The sequence below is a fragment of the Stegostoma tigrinum genome, chromosome 20, assembly GCF_030684315.1.
Source record: "Stegostoma tigrinum isolate sSteTig4 chromosome 20, sSteTig4.hap1, whole genome shotgun sequence".
Classification (NCBI taxonomy): domain Eukaryota; kingdom Metazoa; phylum Chordata; class Chondrichthyes; order Orectolobiformes; family Stegostomatidae; genus Stegostoma; species Stegostoma tigrinum.
In genome coordinates, this window is record NC_081373.1 from 43,291,162 (window position 1) to 43,309,829 (window position 18,668).

General features: G+C 41.4%; 1 protein-coding gene across 3 annotated transcripts in view; it reads right to left on the reverse strand.

Annotated features, from left to right (window-relative positions):
* Positions 1–17,498, reverse strand: part of noc3l (NOC3-like DNA replication regulator) — an 87,806-nt gene extending 70,308 nt beyond the window's left edge. For all 3 annotated transcript variants that reach the window (XM_048551441.2, XM_048551440.2, XM_059653137.1), the window contains exons 1-6: positions 17,287–17,498; positions 12,556–12,763; positions 7,273–7,396; positions 6,085–6,242; positions 5,496–5,552; positions 3,487–3,629 (exon numbers count right to left, since the gene is read on the reverse strand). In XM_048551441.2, the coding sequence (XP_048407398.2) occupies positions 3,487–3,629; positions 5,496–5,552; positions 6,085–6,242; positions 7,273–7,396; positions 12,556–12,763; positions 17,287–17,295 (699 nt within the window). In that variant the 5' untranslated portion in view covers positions 17,296–17,498. The remainder of the gene's footprint in view (positions 1–3,486; positions 3,630–5,495; positions 5,553–6,084; positions 6,243–7,272; positions 7,397–12,555; positions 12,764–17,286) is intronic.
* Positions 17,499–18,668: the final 1,170 nt, after the last annotated feature.

Consider the following 18,668-nt stretch of genomic DNA (forward strand, 5'->3'; position numbering starts at 1 on the left):
AAGAACTGCATCAAAAAGCAGAAATACATATATTAACATCCATGCATAATTAGCAAATTACCTTTTGCATAGCTAACTGAGAGTTGGCAGGTTTTAGTAAAAAGAATAATATTTGAAAATAAATGCCTAAAAAGTGCAAATAAATTTAAGGGTACACCCACACATATAAAATATGTATATAATATACATTAAAAAATAAATATTTTATACATTAATCCAAGTTGCTACTTTTAGTGATATGGCCATGAATAACATTTGTCTCAGGCAATGACCATTTCCAACAAGACAGAACATATGCACTGCTCTTTAAGGTTCAAAGGCGTGACTAACACTGAAACCTCATTATCAATATACTTGCTAATCACTGATCAGAAATTGTACTGGGCCAGACATATAAATTCTAAGCGATAAAAGCAGACTATAGGCCTGGAATTAGATTAGATTAGATCAGATTCCCTAAAGTGTGGAAACAGGCCCTTTGGCCCAACAAGTCCACACTGCCCTTTGGAGCGTCCCACCCAGACCCATCCCCCTATAACCCACACCCCCCAGAAGACTACGGGCAATTTAGCAAGGCCAATCCACCTAGCCTGCACATCTTTGGGCTGGGGGAGGAAACCGGAGCACCCGGAGGAAACCCATGCAGACATGGGGAGAATGTGCAAACTCCAAACAGACAGTTGCCTGAGGCTGGAATCGAACCTGGGTCCCTGGTGCTGTGAGACTGCAGTGCTAACCACTGAGCCACCGTGCCGCCCCAAACACAAGCCCCCAAATAGAATCCCTACAGTGTGGAAACAGACCATTTGGCCCAACAGGTTCACACTGACTCTCCAAAGAGCATCTCACGCAGACTCATCACCCTACCCTATCCCTTTATTTTCCATGGCTAATCCACCCAACTTGCATGTCTTTGGACTGTGGGAGGAAACTGGAGCACCCAGAGGAAACCCACGCAGACCCTAGGAGAATGTGCAAACTCCATGCAGTCACCCAGGGCCGGAATTGAACCCAGATCCCTAGCACTGTGAGGCAGCAGTGCTAACCACTGATCTACTGTGCCGTCCTGTTCCGCAACAGATAACTCACTTTCTGACACCCCATACATATCTACCGTCTGTAAGGCACAAGTCAGGAGAATAATGGAATTGTCTTCAATTGCCTGGATAGGTACAGCTCCAACAAGACTCAAAGCTTGGCATCATTCAAGACAAAACAGCCCACTTAAATGGCACCCCACCCACCATCTTTAACAATTTCCCCTTGCTGTTGACATATAATGGCAGCAATGTGTACCATCTACAAGATGTACTACAGTAACTCCCCGAGGCTCCTTTAATAGCACCTTCCAAATTCATTCCGTCCACCATCCGGAAGGTAGTACATGCATGGGAACACCACCACTTGCATGTAACCCTCCAAGGTGCACTCTCTCCTGGCTTGGAACTATAACATCATTCCTTCACTGTTACTGATCAAAATGCAGGAATTTGTTCCTAAAAGCACTGTGTACATCCCTACACCCCAAAGGCTCCAGTGTTCCAACAATGCAGCTCACATGCCATCTTCTACAGGACAACGAGGGATGAGGAATAAATGGTGGCCGAGTCGTGAATGAAAACAAAGAATTTATCCTCAGCATGTAAACAGCCTTGGGTGCACTACCACTTTGAGCTCTAGGAAGAGTTCTGACATTCATATCACAGAAATGAGATGGGGGAACTGGAGAAAGGTCAGAGTAAAGTTCTTGGAACGATATTGGAACTGAGAGATTATACATTTCAGGAAAGAATCCAAGCTTGACCAGGCTGGGGCTCTTCTGGTCTAGAAAGGAGAAGGCTGAAGGCTAACCTCACAGAGGTCTTTAAAATTATAAAGGGTTTTTATAGGAGCGGACAGAAGAATTTGATAGAGATGACAGATTTCTAATCAGAGACTCTGGCTGATGTCAAGCAATGACTGGAGGAGCAGCAGAGGAGAAGCAAGACGACAAGAAAAAGATGAACGTTGTTGCGGAATTAGCAAGAGCTTGGTGACACCTCTTAACAAAGGCCTGCCATATCATATGTCATCCTTAACTGGGCTGTAGTGGGCCTTCCCTTAAGATTAAGGCCATCTGGAAGAAAGCCCTGCTCTGGACTGCCAAATAATCAGGATCAGCAGCTTGAATGAACAGGATCACCACTGAGATGATGAAGGCTGTTGCCACTATGTCACCAATCCTACTATCGTCACAAACCACACAGAAATGATGGAAGTGAGATGAGGTTGCAAGTGTGGTACAGCGACAGCTATTATGATTAAACATGCCAAGCGAGCAGGCACTAAATGCACTCTGATGTTTCCATTTGCAGTCGAGAACAGAAAGACGTGATAAATAGAAGGTTCTATACGTGTTGCTATACAAACAATTAACTTTTTTCTTGAGCCTGGCCCTGATCTCTACGTATAACTTTAACCTCTACTTAGAAGGTCTTCAAGTTGACAGAGCAAATTTTACATGAGGCTAAGAACTGAAACGTACTAAAATGTATTTAAATCTTTGAAATATATTTAATTAATTCCATTTTTGATTAGCTTTCAAATAACTGATGCAGTTTCAAAGAAAAAGTGAAAATTGTGACATTTATACATACAAGTTAGTTAGCCTGTGCAATGAGAGGCTTGCTGCTAAGGTGTTCTGCATGAATAACAAAAAATACCTAATTTTGTAACACCACTTCCATTGGGCTCATTGTCCTAAATGCCAGTAAATTCTTGCAGAGGATCACGGCAGAGCAAATTCAATCCACTTTACAAAGCCATCAAAAGTACTAAAGTCAAATCAATAATTACTTAAATTTATAGAAACTGAGTTACACTGAGGCTACCCAAAATACTCCAGTCCTTCAGTTTCTCAGACACAATTATTACTACAGCAACTCCAGGACAAGCTGGATACAGATCCACCCTGTGTGGGCTCTCCCAGCAAGTGAACAGCATGTCCCAGGGTGACTCCCCTAGGTTGAGCTCAGGTTCCAGTCTGCTGCTAGGACCCGGCAACTGAAGGAGCAGAGATATCAGTGGAAGGGAAGGACATTGGACCGGTGGCAGCGTCGGGAACAGCATCATTTTGGGAAAAGGAGGTACGGAACCCGTGCACCCCAGGCCCATAGCTCTAGCTTAGATGCAGAGGTCGCAGGAGTGGCAGCAGCATAGTCCATTACAGAGTCCCAGAAGATTGTTTCAGAGACTCTGGCTGATGTCAAAAAGTAACTAGAAAAGCAGCAGAGGAGGAACAAGAAGAGAGGAAGACAAACTCTATTTTAGTAAGATCTTGCATTATATTCATTGTTTCAAGATGGCGGAGCATATCGACACATTGCATGTAACACGTGAAAAAACACTTCACTGTTTTTACATACATGTGACAATTAATCTAATTTTAAATTTAAATCTTATCTGGTGCAGTTTAAGATATTTTTCTACACCAATCTAAGTTCTTACATTGTTGTCTGGTTCAGTCAAGATGGATGATGCCAAAGTAGCTATGTGGATCTTCTTCTCTTGTAACGTCTGTCTCCTCATCAGTAGCAACTCTTCCATGGTCAACTTTTGATGAGGCTCCTTTAAAGAAAACATTTCTTCTCCTGCATGATTTAAAAAAAATCTATGGTAATCTTTCCAAGCAAGTAATCAGCAAATTCTTTAATATTGTCATAAAATATATTAAGATAACGAATTTAAATTTGCTCAGATTTTTCTTTGGAACTGTCTTTTATTTTATTCAAGATTTGCAACAAGAAATAATTTTCAATAGTCAATCTTGAGCAGGAATCAAACCTACCTTTTGGAAATGAAAGAGAACCACTTGGATCCATAATCTAAGCATATTATTGACAATCACAACCTTGATTACAAGGAAATTTGTGTACATTTCTTACAAACATTTAAAATAACCACAATTGTGTAGGCACTTTCTCCTTTCAAGAAGCTCTACTTTGGCAACTTCATACAACAAAACAAACTGAAAAGCTGCTTGAAATGCTGGTTTCATGAAGTTCAAAGATTTTGTATATTGTTAAAAATTAGGAGGCCTCATGCCACCATTTATCAACTGATATTACCAAACAGAAGCTTAACAAGTCATTTCGCATGTTACTGTTAGGGGATAGATCTGTCTGCAAGAAAGGTTGCTGCGCCTGCCAACAAAATAACACATTTTAAAATTAATTACATGTGAAATATTTCATAATATACAAGATGTAATCTTCTCTCTTTCAGTGTTTGGATCTGGAATTGTCACTAGGTTGCATTGTTATTTCAAGTGCAATTCAGCAAAAATTGTACAAGTCTGCAGGCCCGTGAAGTACTGCTTAAAATTAAGCAGTATGTTTGGTACAAGATCGCTAATAGCTACCTTGAAAATTAAACTTTTATTTTTAAAATACTTAGAAACAGAATACTGTACTTAAGCATAACTAGTAAGCAAGCAGTTCTGACTGGCTTTGCTTATTTAAGTTGAGAGGGGAAAAGATTTCAAAAGGACCCGAGGGGCAACCTTTTCACGTAGAGAGTATTGCATGTAAAGAATGAGCTGCCAAAGGTGGTGGAGCAGGCAGGTACAATTACAACATTTAAAAGGCATCTGGATGAGTACATGAATAAGAAGGGTTTCAGAGGGATTTGGGCCAAATGCTGGCAAAGTGGGCTAGATCTGTTCAGGATATCTGGTCAGTGCGAAAGAGTCGGACTCTTTGCTGTATAACTCTATGGTCACTCAGATGGTGGAGTACACACAGGTTAAAAATGTTTTTTTTTTAAATAAACCCATAAATCTGTATTAGTAAAACTGCATCATACTGCAGCTCCTAAATACAAATTTACCAACAGATTTATGAACAGCTTCTTCCCTGCTGTTATCAGATTTATGAACAGACCTCTCATATATTCAAGTTGATCATTCTGTAAACCTTCTCTGTAACTGTATCACTACATTCTGCATTCTGTTCTTTTACCTTGATGTAATTATGTGAGGTTTGATTTGTCTCGATAGCACACAAAACAATACTTTTCACTATTTCGATACATGTGACAAAAATAAATCAAATCAAAATCAATTCAAAATATGGCTGGGGATATTCTTTCACACAAAATGTGCCCAATTAAAGCATGTTCTAAAATGCTGCCTAATACACTGGTACTTGGAAGAGCACATTTTGCTCATCTGCACATTCGTTTGAGGGGAACACTAATAACCAATCATATTTTTGACAATAATTTAGGCCCAGATTGCCAATTGCTCACAAAGTAGAAACGCTTGACTAATATATGTAATATAAAAATGAGCTGATGTTTGCATTGTGACAAATCTTCACAGTAATCTCTTGCTATTTAAGAATATGGTACAAGTTAAACAATTGCCAATGTGATGCACATTTCACATGTGTGAAGTTCAAATGTGATATTTTACATATACCAAACTTTTTTAATATGTACTAAAATTATTTCCTTACTTTCTTCTGGCTGCAGATTTTCCTCAGTCATTTCTTCTTCTTGTTCATCCATTAGGACTAGAGAAAGTATATTAACAGTTAGTAACAACGATGCAGTAGGCACAGCAGTTGAGTATATTAAAAAGTACGTACTGATATGATTGCAATACAAGTACTGAAATTATAAAGGCATTTGGGAAAGTCAGCAACTTTTATCTTGTGATAAATATTTGTTGAGCCCGTAAACTGCAACACTTCATTAACACAAATCCAATTAAAATAAAAACCAAATCACTAATAAAGCATGCTTCAATTGCTAACCCATCTTGTAGCCCTTAAAGGCTGTTTACCAGAAGTTGCTTATTATCAAAAAATACAATGTCCTGTTACATCTTAAGAGAGACTACTTATTTGCATTAATTTGAAGTCTACTGCAATGTTTCAGCTAAACTGCATAATACAACATGAATTTAATTCCTTTGGGAAAGGATTACTTATGGTAACTCATTTAGGAATCAAGAGTTACATGGGTATTATATCTACCAGAGATAATTTTATTTAGCCTGTTTTGCACTATCTAGGAGCAGAAATAAACATAGTATTTTCTTACTTGGCTTCTCTACTGATTGAGGAATTATACCCCTTTTGTCTTTGATAGGCAATAGGTGGATAAGCTCTTTTTCAGGTTCCATCTGTAAATGTCTTGGCACCTTCTCATATTTTTCCACCTTATTTTCATTCTTTCGTTTTTTCGCATGGATCGGTTCACTGAAATATGACAAATAATTACATCAAAAAGACATCAGCATTTGTGGAGAATAGACAAAATATTTTCACATTTTTGTGTTTTGGACTATGAGGGCTGAAAATGTGAAGAAAGGTCACTGCTTTTCAAGGGACAATGTATAGGTTGCTACTGGCAGCTTTGGAAAAACAACTGGAGCTAACTAATGCACATGCAATAATGCTACTTTTGGGGATAAAAAGCCACATATGTCCATTCAGGGCACCAATGCCAGATACAGTGTTTTGATTGGCTTTTTAATTGGTACCATTTGTTTTGGGCTCAGGAAAGCTCAGCATAGATAACAGGCCTCTGATTGACCACAGTGCAATTTAACACGCATTCTGAGGGGAGTGAAACATAAGGTCCAGATGCTTGCAGCATCAACATCTGTGTTTCCTGGATCTGAATAACTGCCTTCTCCAACTCTATGTTAAAAGAACAGGGAAAATTACCTTCAGAGTCAGAGTCAGAGTCACTCAGATGAAGAATATTAAACACAACAGGAAAAGAACTTGGGTTCAACCAAGCAACAAATGAACTAAAAACTGACAACTGCTGTCCAAGTAACATCAAGAAGTCATCGAAAAATCAAAAGACTGTAGAGCCAACTCATCTCTTTTGTGAGTTTAGAATGGCGATTCAGAACTGTATTCTGACTTTTTTTTCCCTCCTCTTGTAGTGTGTGTGTGTGTGTGTGTGTGTGTGTGTGTAAATATTGAAAAGGGTAAAGTTGCATAAATTAGAAATCCTGTTATTTTACTGTTCTTGTTAAAATTAAGTGTGTTACAAAAAGTTGTTTATTTATATTGCTACTGAATGAACTCGGGTGTACTTTGCTTTTACCCAGAGTGGCAATAAGTCAGAGGCAAACTGGAATTCACAGAATTTTCATTAAATCTTGACATCTGTTGTGACTGCAGGAATAGTGAGGTTTGATGTTTAGTGCATATCAACATCCAATGGACCGTGACATTACAATACAGCAGTACTTGGAAACTAAGCAAATCTTACCTTGAATGAAGATCCCTGGTGAGAAATAATGGCCTGTGTCCCATGCTTTGCATATATTCCAAGTCATCATCATCCAGCATATCCAATGGAAGAACATCTTCTTCTATTTCTTCCTCCTCTTCATCTATTTGTATATGTGAACAAAACAGGTTAATAATTTGCAGAGCTACAACATACTTTTTGCAGCAACAATGCATAAAAGGCTGTGGTATAAATCATGCAGTAGTAATAGTGAGGCTAACAGCTAATGGTGAAACTAATGTTGTTATGGTGCAAGTCTTCCAGACAAGTTTCCGACTCCATACATACATAGTTCAATGCTGAAGTTGCTGTCCGATTTATCCATCTTTTCAACAAACTTTGCTCCATCAGTACCTTGTTGATAAATTTGGCATTAAAATTTAAGCAAAGTTACTGTACTTATCCACTGAGATTAAAAAAAGCTAGAGCTGCAGATTCAACAGTTAAATTAATTTTTAAACAGCACGATAGGTCTTAATAACTACCAAACCAACTCTCTTGCAATTAAACCTTATTTTTAAGCAAGCTTTGGCATATCATTCTGTCAAAATTTAACTGTTGAGTATTCTTGAAATGTTATTTTTTTTTTCTTTCATCTCTCCCTTAATGCCATTTTTATTTCTTTCAGCTGTACCTTATTTTGAATGAAACAAAAACTTTTAATTTCTATTTTCAACATAGATTCTGTGGCTCAGGAAGCACTTTTTAAAAAAAATGTAATTGTATAAAGAGTCATGCTGCTGCTTGTCTTGTTTGTACATGCCACAGATCTCCTGCAGAGGCAATACACTGGATCAGCTCCCTGATGCAGCAAGTTGCCACACAGAAGAATACTGTAAGTCTTTGGGCATCAGTAAACGTACTGAACAAAAAGTCATGTTTCGTCAATGCTGCTCTCAAAATCCAGACACATTAGTAACTGTATCAGCGTTGTGTGTTATAGGCCCCCGAACAGTCAGCTGACAATTGAGGAGCAAATATGTAGTCAATTCACTAAGGTTTGTAAAGACAATAACAGGTTAATTATAGAACATAGAACATAGAACAGTACAGCACAGAACAGGCCCTTCAGCCCACAATGTTGTGCCGACCATTGATCCTCATGGATGCACCCTCAAATTTCTGTGACCATATGCATGTCCAGCAGTCTCTTAAATGACCCCAATGACCTTGCTTCCACAACTGCTGCTGGCAACGCATTCCATGCTCTCACAACTCTCTGCGTAAAGAACCTGCCTCTGACATCCCCTCGATACTTTCCACCAACCAGCTTAAAACTATGACCCCTCGTGCTAGCCATTTCTGCCCTGGGAAATAGTCTCTGGCTATCGACTCTATCTATGCCTCTCATTATCTTGTATACCTCAATTAGGTCCCCTCTCCTCCTCCTTTTCTCCAATGAAAAGAGACCGAGCTCAGTCAACCTCTCTTCATAAGATAAGCCCTCCAGTCCAGGCAGCATCCTGGTAAACCTCCTCTGAACCCTCTCCAAAGCATCCACATCTTTCCTATAATAGGGCGCCCAGAACTGGACGCAGTATTCCAAGTGCGGTCTAACCAAAGTTTTATAGAGCTGCAACAAGATCTCACGACTCTTAAACTCAGTCCCCCTGTTAATGAAAGCCAAAACACCATATGCTTTCTTAACAACCCTGTCCACTTGGGTGGCCATTTTAAGGGATCTATGTATCTGCACACCAAGATCCCTCTGTTCCTCCACGCTGCCAAGAATCCTATCCTTAATCCTGTACTCAGCTTTCAAATTCGACCTTCCAAAATGCATCACCTCGCATTTATCCAGGTTGAACTCCATCTGCCACCTCTCAGCCCATCTCTGCATCCTGTCAATGTCCCGCTGCAGCCTACAACAGCCCTCTACACTGTCAACGACACCTCCGACCTTTGTGTCGTCTGCAAACTTGCTGACCCATCCTTCAATTCCCTCGTCCAAGTCATTAATAAAAATTACAAACAGTAGAGGCCCAAGGACAGAGCCCTGTGGAACCCCACTCACCACTGACTTCCAGGCAGAATATTTTCCTTCTACTACCACTCGCTGTCTTCTGTTGGCCAGCCAATTCTGTATCCAAGCAGCTAAGTTCCCCTGTATCCCATTCCTCCTGACCTTCTGAATGAGCCTTCCATGGGGAACCTTATCAAATGCCTTACTGAAGTCCATATACACCACATCCACAGCTTGACCCTCATCAACCTTACTAGTCACATCCTCAAAAAAACTCGATAAGGTTTGTAAGGCATGACCTACCCCTCACAAAGCCGTGTTGACTGTATTTGATCAAGCCATGCTCTTCCAGATGGTCATAAATCTTATCCCTCAGAATCCTTTCTAACACCTTGCAGACGACAGACGTGAGACTTACCGGTCTATAATTGCCGGGGATTTCCCTATTTAAATTATATTAGGGCATTTCAACTACCCCAATATTAACTGTGATAATCACAGTATAAAGGGTTTAGTGATAGCATATTTATTGAAATGTGTACAGGAGAGCTTACTACACCAACATGTATATGGTCACACAGGGGCAGTGCAGTGCTGCATCTAATTGTTGGGGATGAAGCTGAACATGTGTTTGAGCTGATAGTGGAGGAACATTTCAGTGATCGCAATCACAACTGTATCTTTTGCATTTATCATGGAAAAAGGAGAAAGATTGTCTGCCAAAAAGTGTTTTAGACTGGGGAAAGGCAAATTTTATTAAAGTAGGATCTGGCCAACATAGACTAAGAACAGCTACTGGAGGGAAAATCTAAAGCAGAGCAGTAGGAGGCATTCAGAAAGGTAGAAGAGGGTGAAATGTAGGAGCAACAAGCCCAGACAACCAAGGGCATGTAGGAATAGTCATGATTGGATAAAAAGGAAAAGATATACATATAATAGGGACAAAGGAATCAGAACAACAGAGGTCTCGGAGGTCACCTGACCCCCTCGGCTCACCCTATCTTCTGCATATAAAGCGAAATTTTCCTAACCACTATCAGTTCTGAGGAAGGGTCACTCAACTCAAAACATGAACTCTGATTTCTCTTCACAGACTCTGCCAAACCTGCTCAGCTATTCCAACGAGTTATTTTTTTCTGATTTACGGCATTCACAGTTCTTTCAGTTTTTATTGGGAGAGGGAATTTGAGAAAATAGTAAAGAAGAAAATTGGTCTCCATTTAGAGAGGCAAGGTTTGATCAGGGTCAGTCAGCATGGCTTTGTCAGAGGGAGGTCACATCCTTACCAGCTTGTAGTGGAGAGTTTAGATTAGATTTCCTACAGTGTGTAAACAGGCCTTTCGGCCCAACAAGTCCACACTGCCCCTTGAAGCATCCCACCCAGACCCATCCCCCTATAGCCCACACACCCCCGAACACTACAGGCAATTTAGCATGGTCCACCCACCTAGCCTGCACATCTTTGGATTGTGGGAGGAAACCGGAGCACCCGGAGGAAACCCAAGCAGACACGGGGAGAATGTGCAAACTCCACACAGACAGACAGTCGCCCGAGGCGGGAATAGAACCCGGGTCCCTGGCACTGTGAGGCTGCAGTGCTAACCACTGAGCCACTGTGCCGCCCCCAAACACAGATCCCTGAAAGTGGCAAGACAGGTTTATAGGGTGGTTAAGAAGGCATATGGATGCTTGCTCTATCAATCGTGGAATAGATTGTAGGAGCAGAGGAGTCGTGTTCAATCTGTACAGGAGTTTAGTGAGGCCACAGCTGGAGTACTGTGAGCAGTTCTGGTTGACGTAGTTGGCTGAGCTGGTTCGTAGATCCTCAGATGTTTCATTACCCTGCTGGGTTACACCATCAGTGCAGCCTCCAATGAAGTGCTGTTGTGTCTTCCTGCCTGTTATTTAAACTCTGGTGTCTGTTGAACTGGATTACCTCACTTCCAGTTTTCCTTGGCAATGGAGTGTATATGGGGTCAAGCTCTATGTGATTATTGGCGGCCATTAAATAACAGGCGAGAAAACACAACAACGCTTCATCAGAGGCTGCACTGATGATGTTACCCACCAGGGTAATGAAATGTCTGAGGAACAACGAACTAGCTCAGCAGGCCAACCAACCACATCATTAAGAGAGATTGGATAAGCTCAGGCTACTTCTTTGAAGCAGGGATGATTGAAGTGGGGGGAACCTAACAGAGGTGTGTAAGATTATAACAGGCACAGACAGGGCGAACAGAAAGCAACTGTTCCCTTAGGCAAAGGGTCAATAACAAGGAGGCATAATTTTAATTGTCAGGAGGTTCAGAGGGGATTTGAAGAAAAATATTTTCACGCAGAGGGTGCTGGAGGTTTGGAATGTACTACCCAGGAGGGTGGTTGAGGCAGGAAACTTCACAACCTTAAAAAGTACATGGAAGCCCATTCGAGGCTATGGACCCAGTGCAGGAAAGTGGGATTAATGTGGTTGTAGTATATTTTTGGCAATACAGACTCATGGGCTGAAAGGCCTCTTCCCTACTGTATGATAGGATGATTATATCAAAGTACAAAATTCATTTTAATTCTATTCACTGAACTCATGTTAAATTAGTTCAACTTTCACAGAGCTATAAATCTGTTAAAAGAATGTCAATATGTAATATTTAAAAAATAAACCTCTAATAACTCCTCTTATGCATGGATTTGTATAAGTTAATTTTTGGCAATTTGCTTTGCAAAGCAATCACTTTATGATAAAGAATTAACAACAGGGCTGTCACAACAAGGCAAAATGTTACTGTCCCTAATATATAACATGATCTGATTGAATTTAATCCTCAACTGAAATAAACTAATAAGTTTAAACAAACATGCCTATTTGATTCAAATGAACAGAGATAACAGTTGTTCTATGTATGCTTTTTTAAATGAATAAGTATACAGAATCATGGAATAATATCGCCAAATAAGCAGTAAAACCCTGTTTAATCAGTAATTAAGACAGGATTTTAACTCAGCTGTAAATAATAAAGTCAAGCTTCAATCGTAAAACAGCTTAGTTGACTAAACCTCCAGAAGTTTGTGCAGTTTTGGTCTCCTTATCTCAGGATATTATTGCCATAGATTGAGAACAATGAAGATTCACTGGACTTGTTACTTTCGAGACTATCTAGTGAAGAAATTAGGCTATCATTTCCTGAATTTTCTAGAGCTTCGAAGAATGAGATGTGATCTCTGTGAAACTTACAAAACAAACAAAGTAACTGCAGGTAGAATGTTTCCCTGCCTTCAAGTCGACATGAGGCAATAAAACTTGCCTGGTCTTTTCCTTTTCAATTGATCCAACGGTTTTGCTACTTTAGCTGAAACATCTCGAGCAGCTTGTCGTAGTTGCTTCTGCTCTTTCTTATATTTCTTTGCCACACTTTGCTGTTTGTATTGCTTATTCTTCAATTTATTTGCGAGCTTCACATTGCTAGTCTTCAAAAGCTTTCGGAAATTTGGAACTCTCTTTGTATTTTTTCTCTGAAACAGAAGACAGATGTTAACATCCAAGACTATAAATGAGACATACCTTCTAAATGTCTTAGCAAGCTTACTCAGTCAGTTATCAAACAGATCAGAAAAAATTCTGTCTTGTGCGGTTGACATATTGCAGGAAATGCAATGATACACCTGCTTTACAGTGCTTGATGCACACAGAGAAAATGAGCCAGATTTCATGTTTATAATCAGTGCTCAGAGACTCCTGCTGGGTGCTGTCTGACATTACATTGTGTTTGACTGATGCCTGCTGAGATCGAATAACTGCCAACTCCACACGAATACTCTTATTTGTGTATATTAACAACGTGGAAACATCCCAAGCAAACTTCAGGCAATTAACAAAGAAAGACACTAAAATTAATGCATGCAACACAATAGCATTGTTCCAGCTTTAATTATCCATTTGACAATATGTTGAAATGTTAATCAGAATACCACGATACACCAAGAGTCAAATACGGACAGACAGGGAGCACCTTTGTGGAACACCGACACTCGGTTCGCAACAAACAACGGCACCTCCCAGTCGCAAACCATTTCAACACCCATTCCTACTCCTTAGATGACATGTCCATCCTGGGCCTCCTGCAGCGCCACAATGATGCCATCCGAAGGTTGCAGGAACAGCAAACTCATATTTCGCTTGGGAATCCTGCAGCCCAATGGTATCATTGTGGACTTCACAAGCTTCAAAATCTCCCATTCTCCGAGTGCATCCCAAAACCAGCCCAGCCTGTCCCACCTCCCTAACCTGTCCTTCCTCCCATGTAAAGCCCCACCCCCATCTCCTACCTACCAGCCTCAACCCGCCTCCTTGACCTGTCTGTCCTCCCTGGACTAGCCTATCCCCCTCAAACTCCCCACCTACATTCAGCTTTACTGGCTCCATCCCTGCCTCTTTGACCTGTCTGTCTCCTCTCCACCTATCTTCTCCCTTATCCATCTTCTATCCGCCTCCCCCTCTCTCCCTATTTATTTCATAATCTCCTTCCCCTGCCCAATTTCTGAAGAAGGGTCCAGACCTGAGACATCAGCTTTCCTGCTCCTCTGATGCTGCCTGCTGTGTTCATCCAGCTCTACACCTTGTTATCTTAGAAAACATTAAGGTGGCAGGTGGTTTCATGTAATGGGTAAGTAATAAAAGTCTAAACTAGATTACAGTACATTTATGTGAACTAGAGTGAAGAAAATTGGCGATTTTTGGCTGCACTTACAGTCATAGAGATGTACCACATGGAAACAGACCCTTCAGTCCAACTGGTTTCCTAAATGAATCTAGTCCCATATTCCGGCGTTTGGCCCATATCCCTCTAAACCCTTCCTATTCATATTATCATCCAGATGCCTTTTAAATGTTGCAATTGTACCAGCCTCCTCTACAGATCATTCCACCAACCTCTGCATGGAAAAGGTTCCCCTTAGGTCCCCTTTTAAATCTTATCCCTCTCATCTTAAAACTATGCCCTCTAGTTTTGGATTTCCCTCCACCTTGGGGAAAAGATCTTGTCTATTTACCCTATCCATGCCCCTCATGATTCTATAAACCTCTAACACTTGAGGGAAAATAACCTCAGCCTATTCGGCCTTTTCCTACAGCTCAAATCCTTCAAACCTGGCTACATCTTTGTAAATCTTTTCTGAACCCTTTCAAGTTTCATAACATCCTTTCTGTAGCAAGGAGACCAGAAGTGCACACAGTATTCCAAAAGTGGCCTAACCGACATGTTGTACTGCCCCATAACATGACCTCTGAACTCCTATGCTCAATGCACTGACCACTAAAGGCAAGCATACCTCATGCCTTCTTCACTATCCTATCTACCTGCGACTCCACTGTCAAGGAACTATGAACCTGCACCCTGAGATCTCTTTGTTTGACAGCACTCCCGAGGACATTACCATTAAGCGTATAAATCCTGCCCTCAATTCCCTTTCCAAAATACAGCACCTTACATTTATTTAAATTAAACTCCACTTGCCACTCCTCGGCCCACTGGACAATCTGATCAAGGTCCAGTTGTGCCTTCTTCACTACCCACTTACTAATTGTACCTCGTATGTTCACATCCAAATTATTTATATAAATAACAAAAAGCAGTGAACCCAACACCGATCCTTGTGGCACACTAGTGGTCATAGGCCTCCAGTCTGAAAGGAAACCATCCACTAGCACCCTCTGTCTCCTACCTTCGAGCCAGTTCTGTCTCCACATGGCTAGTTCTCCCTGTATTCTTTGTGATCTAACCTTGCTAACCAGTCTACCATGAGAAACCTTGTCGAATGCCTCACTGAAGTCCACACAGATCACATCCACTGCTCTGCCCTCATCAGTGCTTGCCTTTCCAAATACATGCAAATCCTAGTGACCAGAGGTGGTAACTAGTCGCACGAGCAGAGAGACCTGGTTGTATATGTGCGTAAATCAGTGAAGGTGGCAGGGCTAGACATCCTGTCTTTTATTAATAGGAGCATAAAGTACAAGGTGCGGGGGTGGGGTCAATGGCCTCACGGTATTATTGCTGCACTGTTAATCCAGAGACCCAGATAATGTTCTGGGTAGAGAGAGAGATAATGGGAACTGCAGATGCTGGAGAATCCAAGTCCACAAAATGTGAGGCTGGATGAACACAGCAGGCCAAGCAGCATCTCAGGAGCACAAAAGCTGACGTTTCGGGCCTAGACCCTTCATCAGAGAGGGTATGGGTAATGTTCTGGGTACCCAGGTTCAAATCCCACCTTAGCAGATGGTGAAATTTGAATTCAATAAATATCTGGAATTAAGAATTTAATGATGATCAGTGAATCCATTGTTGGAAGAACCCATCAGGTTCACTAACGACCTTTAAGGAAGGAAACTGTCATGCTTACCTGGTCTGGCCTACATGCGACTCCAGTCCCACAGCAATGCGGTTGATTCTTAACTGTCCTCTGGGCAATTAGGGATGGGCAATAAATGCTGCCTAGCTAGTGATGGCTCTCATCTCATGAATGAGTGGGGAAAAAAAAGAGCTAGGAAATTAAGATAAACGAATAAAAAAAATTTTGCCTTAACTGCATCCATTTCTGGGCACGATACTTCAATAAGGAAGTGAAGGCATTAGAGAGAGTAGACAAAGAAATAAAAAAAATCACCGAATGGTTCCAGATATAAGGAACTTTAATTCTTAAGTGACGGAAGTTGGAGTCATTCTCCTGTGGGAGTAGACGGTCAAGAGGAAGTTTGATAAAGGTGTTGGAAATCATGCACGGTGTAGGCAAAGAAAATAGAGAGAAACTATGCATTGACAGAGGATTCAGGAACAACAGGATACAGATGTAATACATTTAGGAAGAGAAGCAATGGTGACATGAAGAAATCGTTTTTGGATTGCAAGTGTTTAGAATCTGGAATGCTTCACTTGAAAGTGGAGATTCAATCATGGCATTCAAAAGGAAACTGGATTATTAACTAAAAATGAAGAATTACAGGGACACTTGGAGAAGATGGGTGAATAGCAGTTGGGGAATTGCCGTAGTGAACATGACCAGCCCAAAAAAAACACCATTTGGTGTTGTAGTCATTCCACATGATTCCATGAATCCACTGAGATTCATGAGGTAGAGTTTTTTTGCTGCTTTGAAAGAAGCACTCCTCTCAGTTTCAGCTGCATAGGCCAAGCAGCAACATGGAGAGTACAGAAACAGCAGCTCCTACAATCACTACACAGCAAAAACTGCATAAAGCAACTACTGAAAAAAAATTAGCACAATAACATATTAATCATTATTTGTCGATGAAATCTGATTTGTTTTTATGACGAAAAACAATATTTAAAAATACAATTATGATCAGATAGATAATTCGAAGAAGCGATGTTTACGATGCGATGACATACTAACAAGTTGATGCTATAACTCTGTCACAAGGTATGGTAAACGTGACAGAGATAGTAAGAACTGCCGACGTTGGAGTCAGAAATAACAGCGTGCAGCTGGAGGAACACCACAGGCTCGGCAGCACGAGAGGAGCCGGAAAGCTGACGTTTCGGGTCGGGCCTTTTCCCAAGGGCCAACTGTGGCCCTTCCCGACCCGAAACGTCAGCTTTCCGGCTCCTCTCGTGCTGCCGAGCCTGTGGTGTTCCTCCAGCTGCACGCTGTGTTATCTATGTTAAACTTGCGAAAGGATTGATACATGAAAAAATAAATCAACTCTAGTGAATAAAGGTCATTTTCTGGTGCAAGCCTGTTCATCAAGTATTCGCAAATTGAGAGGACCTCCGGGAATATAGTTCGACAAATCTTAACGTGCAATTAATTTAGAAAATTAGCCGGGAGTGTTGGCTGGGACACGGCAACTTTCAAACGTCTATGTGCGGGTCAAGTCTCAGCAGGAGCCCGTTAAACCCAATAAGCAGCCACGCATTCCCCAAACTCGCTGTCGTTTTGCATGGGGGACTCCGCCCCTTTCGCGGCCCTGGCCGAGCTGCAGGCCCAGACCCCGGCACCGGCCTCCACCCACTTACCGGCCCCATGATCTACCGACTCTCCTCGATCGAACGGATTCCAAACTCTCAAACAACGGCAGTCAGTTCGCCCGCGGCTTTCCTCCGGCTCCTTACGGCCCAGCGCTGAGGTCTAACAGGAGCCTCTCGGCCAGGCCGGGGCTGGGAGGGAGGGAAACTGTCAACGCTACCGAACCAGAAGCACACGTGCCGCCCGCTCCATGGAGATGCCAACGATGTCACGCACGTCCAAGAGCGGCGCACAGCCGAACGTCTCAGTGGAGACTCATGTCTCGCTCATTGGAGGACTGACTTTGATGGCGTCCCCGCGTAACTTGTAAGAACGTTAGACGCTTTTAAATCGACAGAGCGAACGATATTTCCAAAGATATTTTGGTGTTTTACACTGTCTGAAAACAAAAACAAAAATACAAACTAAAGCATTTTTTCAATCATATGGTACGATACCAAAGTAGTCTACACACTGGTCGAGGAGAAGGCGCAGTCAAGAACTACCGTTAAATGAAGACTTAAACCTATCATACTTTAACAGCTCTCTGATGAAGGGTCTAGGCCCGAAACGTCAGCTTTTGTGCTCCTGAGATGCTGCTGGGCCTGCTGTGTTCATCCAGCCTCACATTTTATTATCTTGGATTCTCCAGCATCTGCAGTTCCCATTATCTCTGATACTTTAACAGCACCTGGTAATCATAGGTACAACAGGCTCTGACTGATGTACGCACATATAGTCTACACAACGTGCAGCGACTCTTAAGACTTTGTTATTCTAGAATAAGCATGATATAAACTTAAGCAGTTTGTCTGCTAGAATCCCCATTAAGGATGGTTAAAAATGAGGTACGGTAATACGTTAATAGTGAATTCTTAATGCTGTGATAAGGAATATCGCACAATAGCCTCTTCCTTTTAAGATTTAATTTTACAATCATGAAACCTTTTCCGTCAAAAGAAATCCAAATAAATGTAAAGTAAGAAATTGTGGATTTTGCAAATCTGAAACAAACAAAAACAGAAGTTGCTGAAGTAACTCGACAAGTCTGGCAGCATCTTTCTTTTCTTTTGCACATAGCCGAAAAGTCCGCCCAATCAATTGCACAAGCTCGTGTTTAACTTTAATCTAAATGTTCTGTTCTCGACTCCTTCAGGACATCATGTCTCTCCAGTACTCATATTCTCCATAACTATCACGGCTGCTCCATTTCCTTTCTTTTCATTCCTATTTTGAACAACATGTATCCAGCCATATTTCATACCTGTCCTTTTTGAGCCAGTCTTCATTGTCACCAAAACATCATATTCCCACACCAAACTGTGCACTACCAAAACGTTTATAGAATAGTTGTCTCACAAACCCATGACACTGCAGCATCACGTGTGTGGCA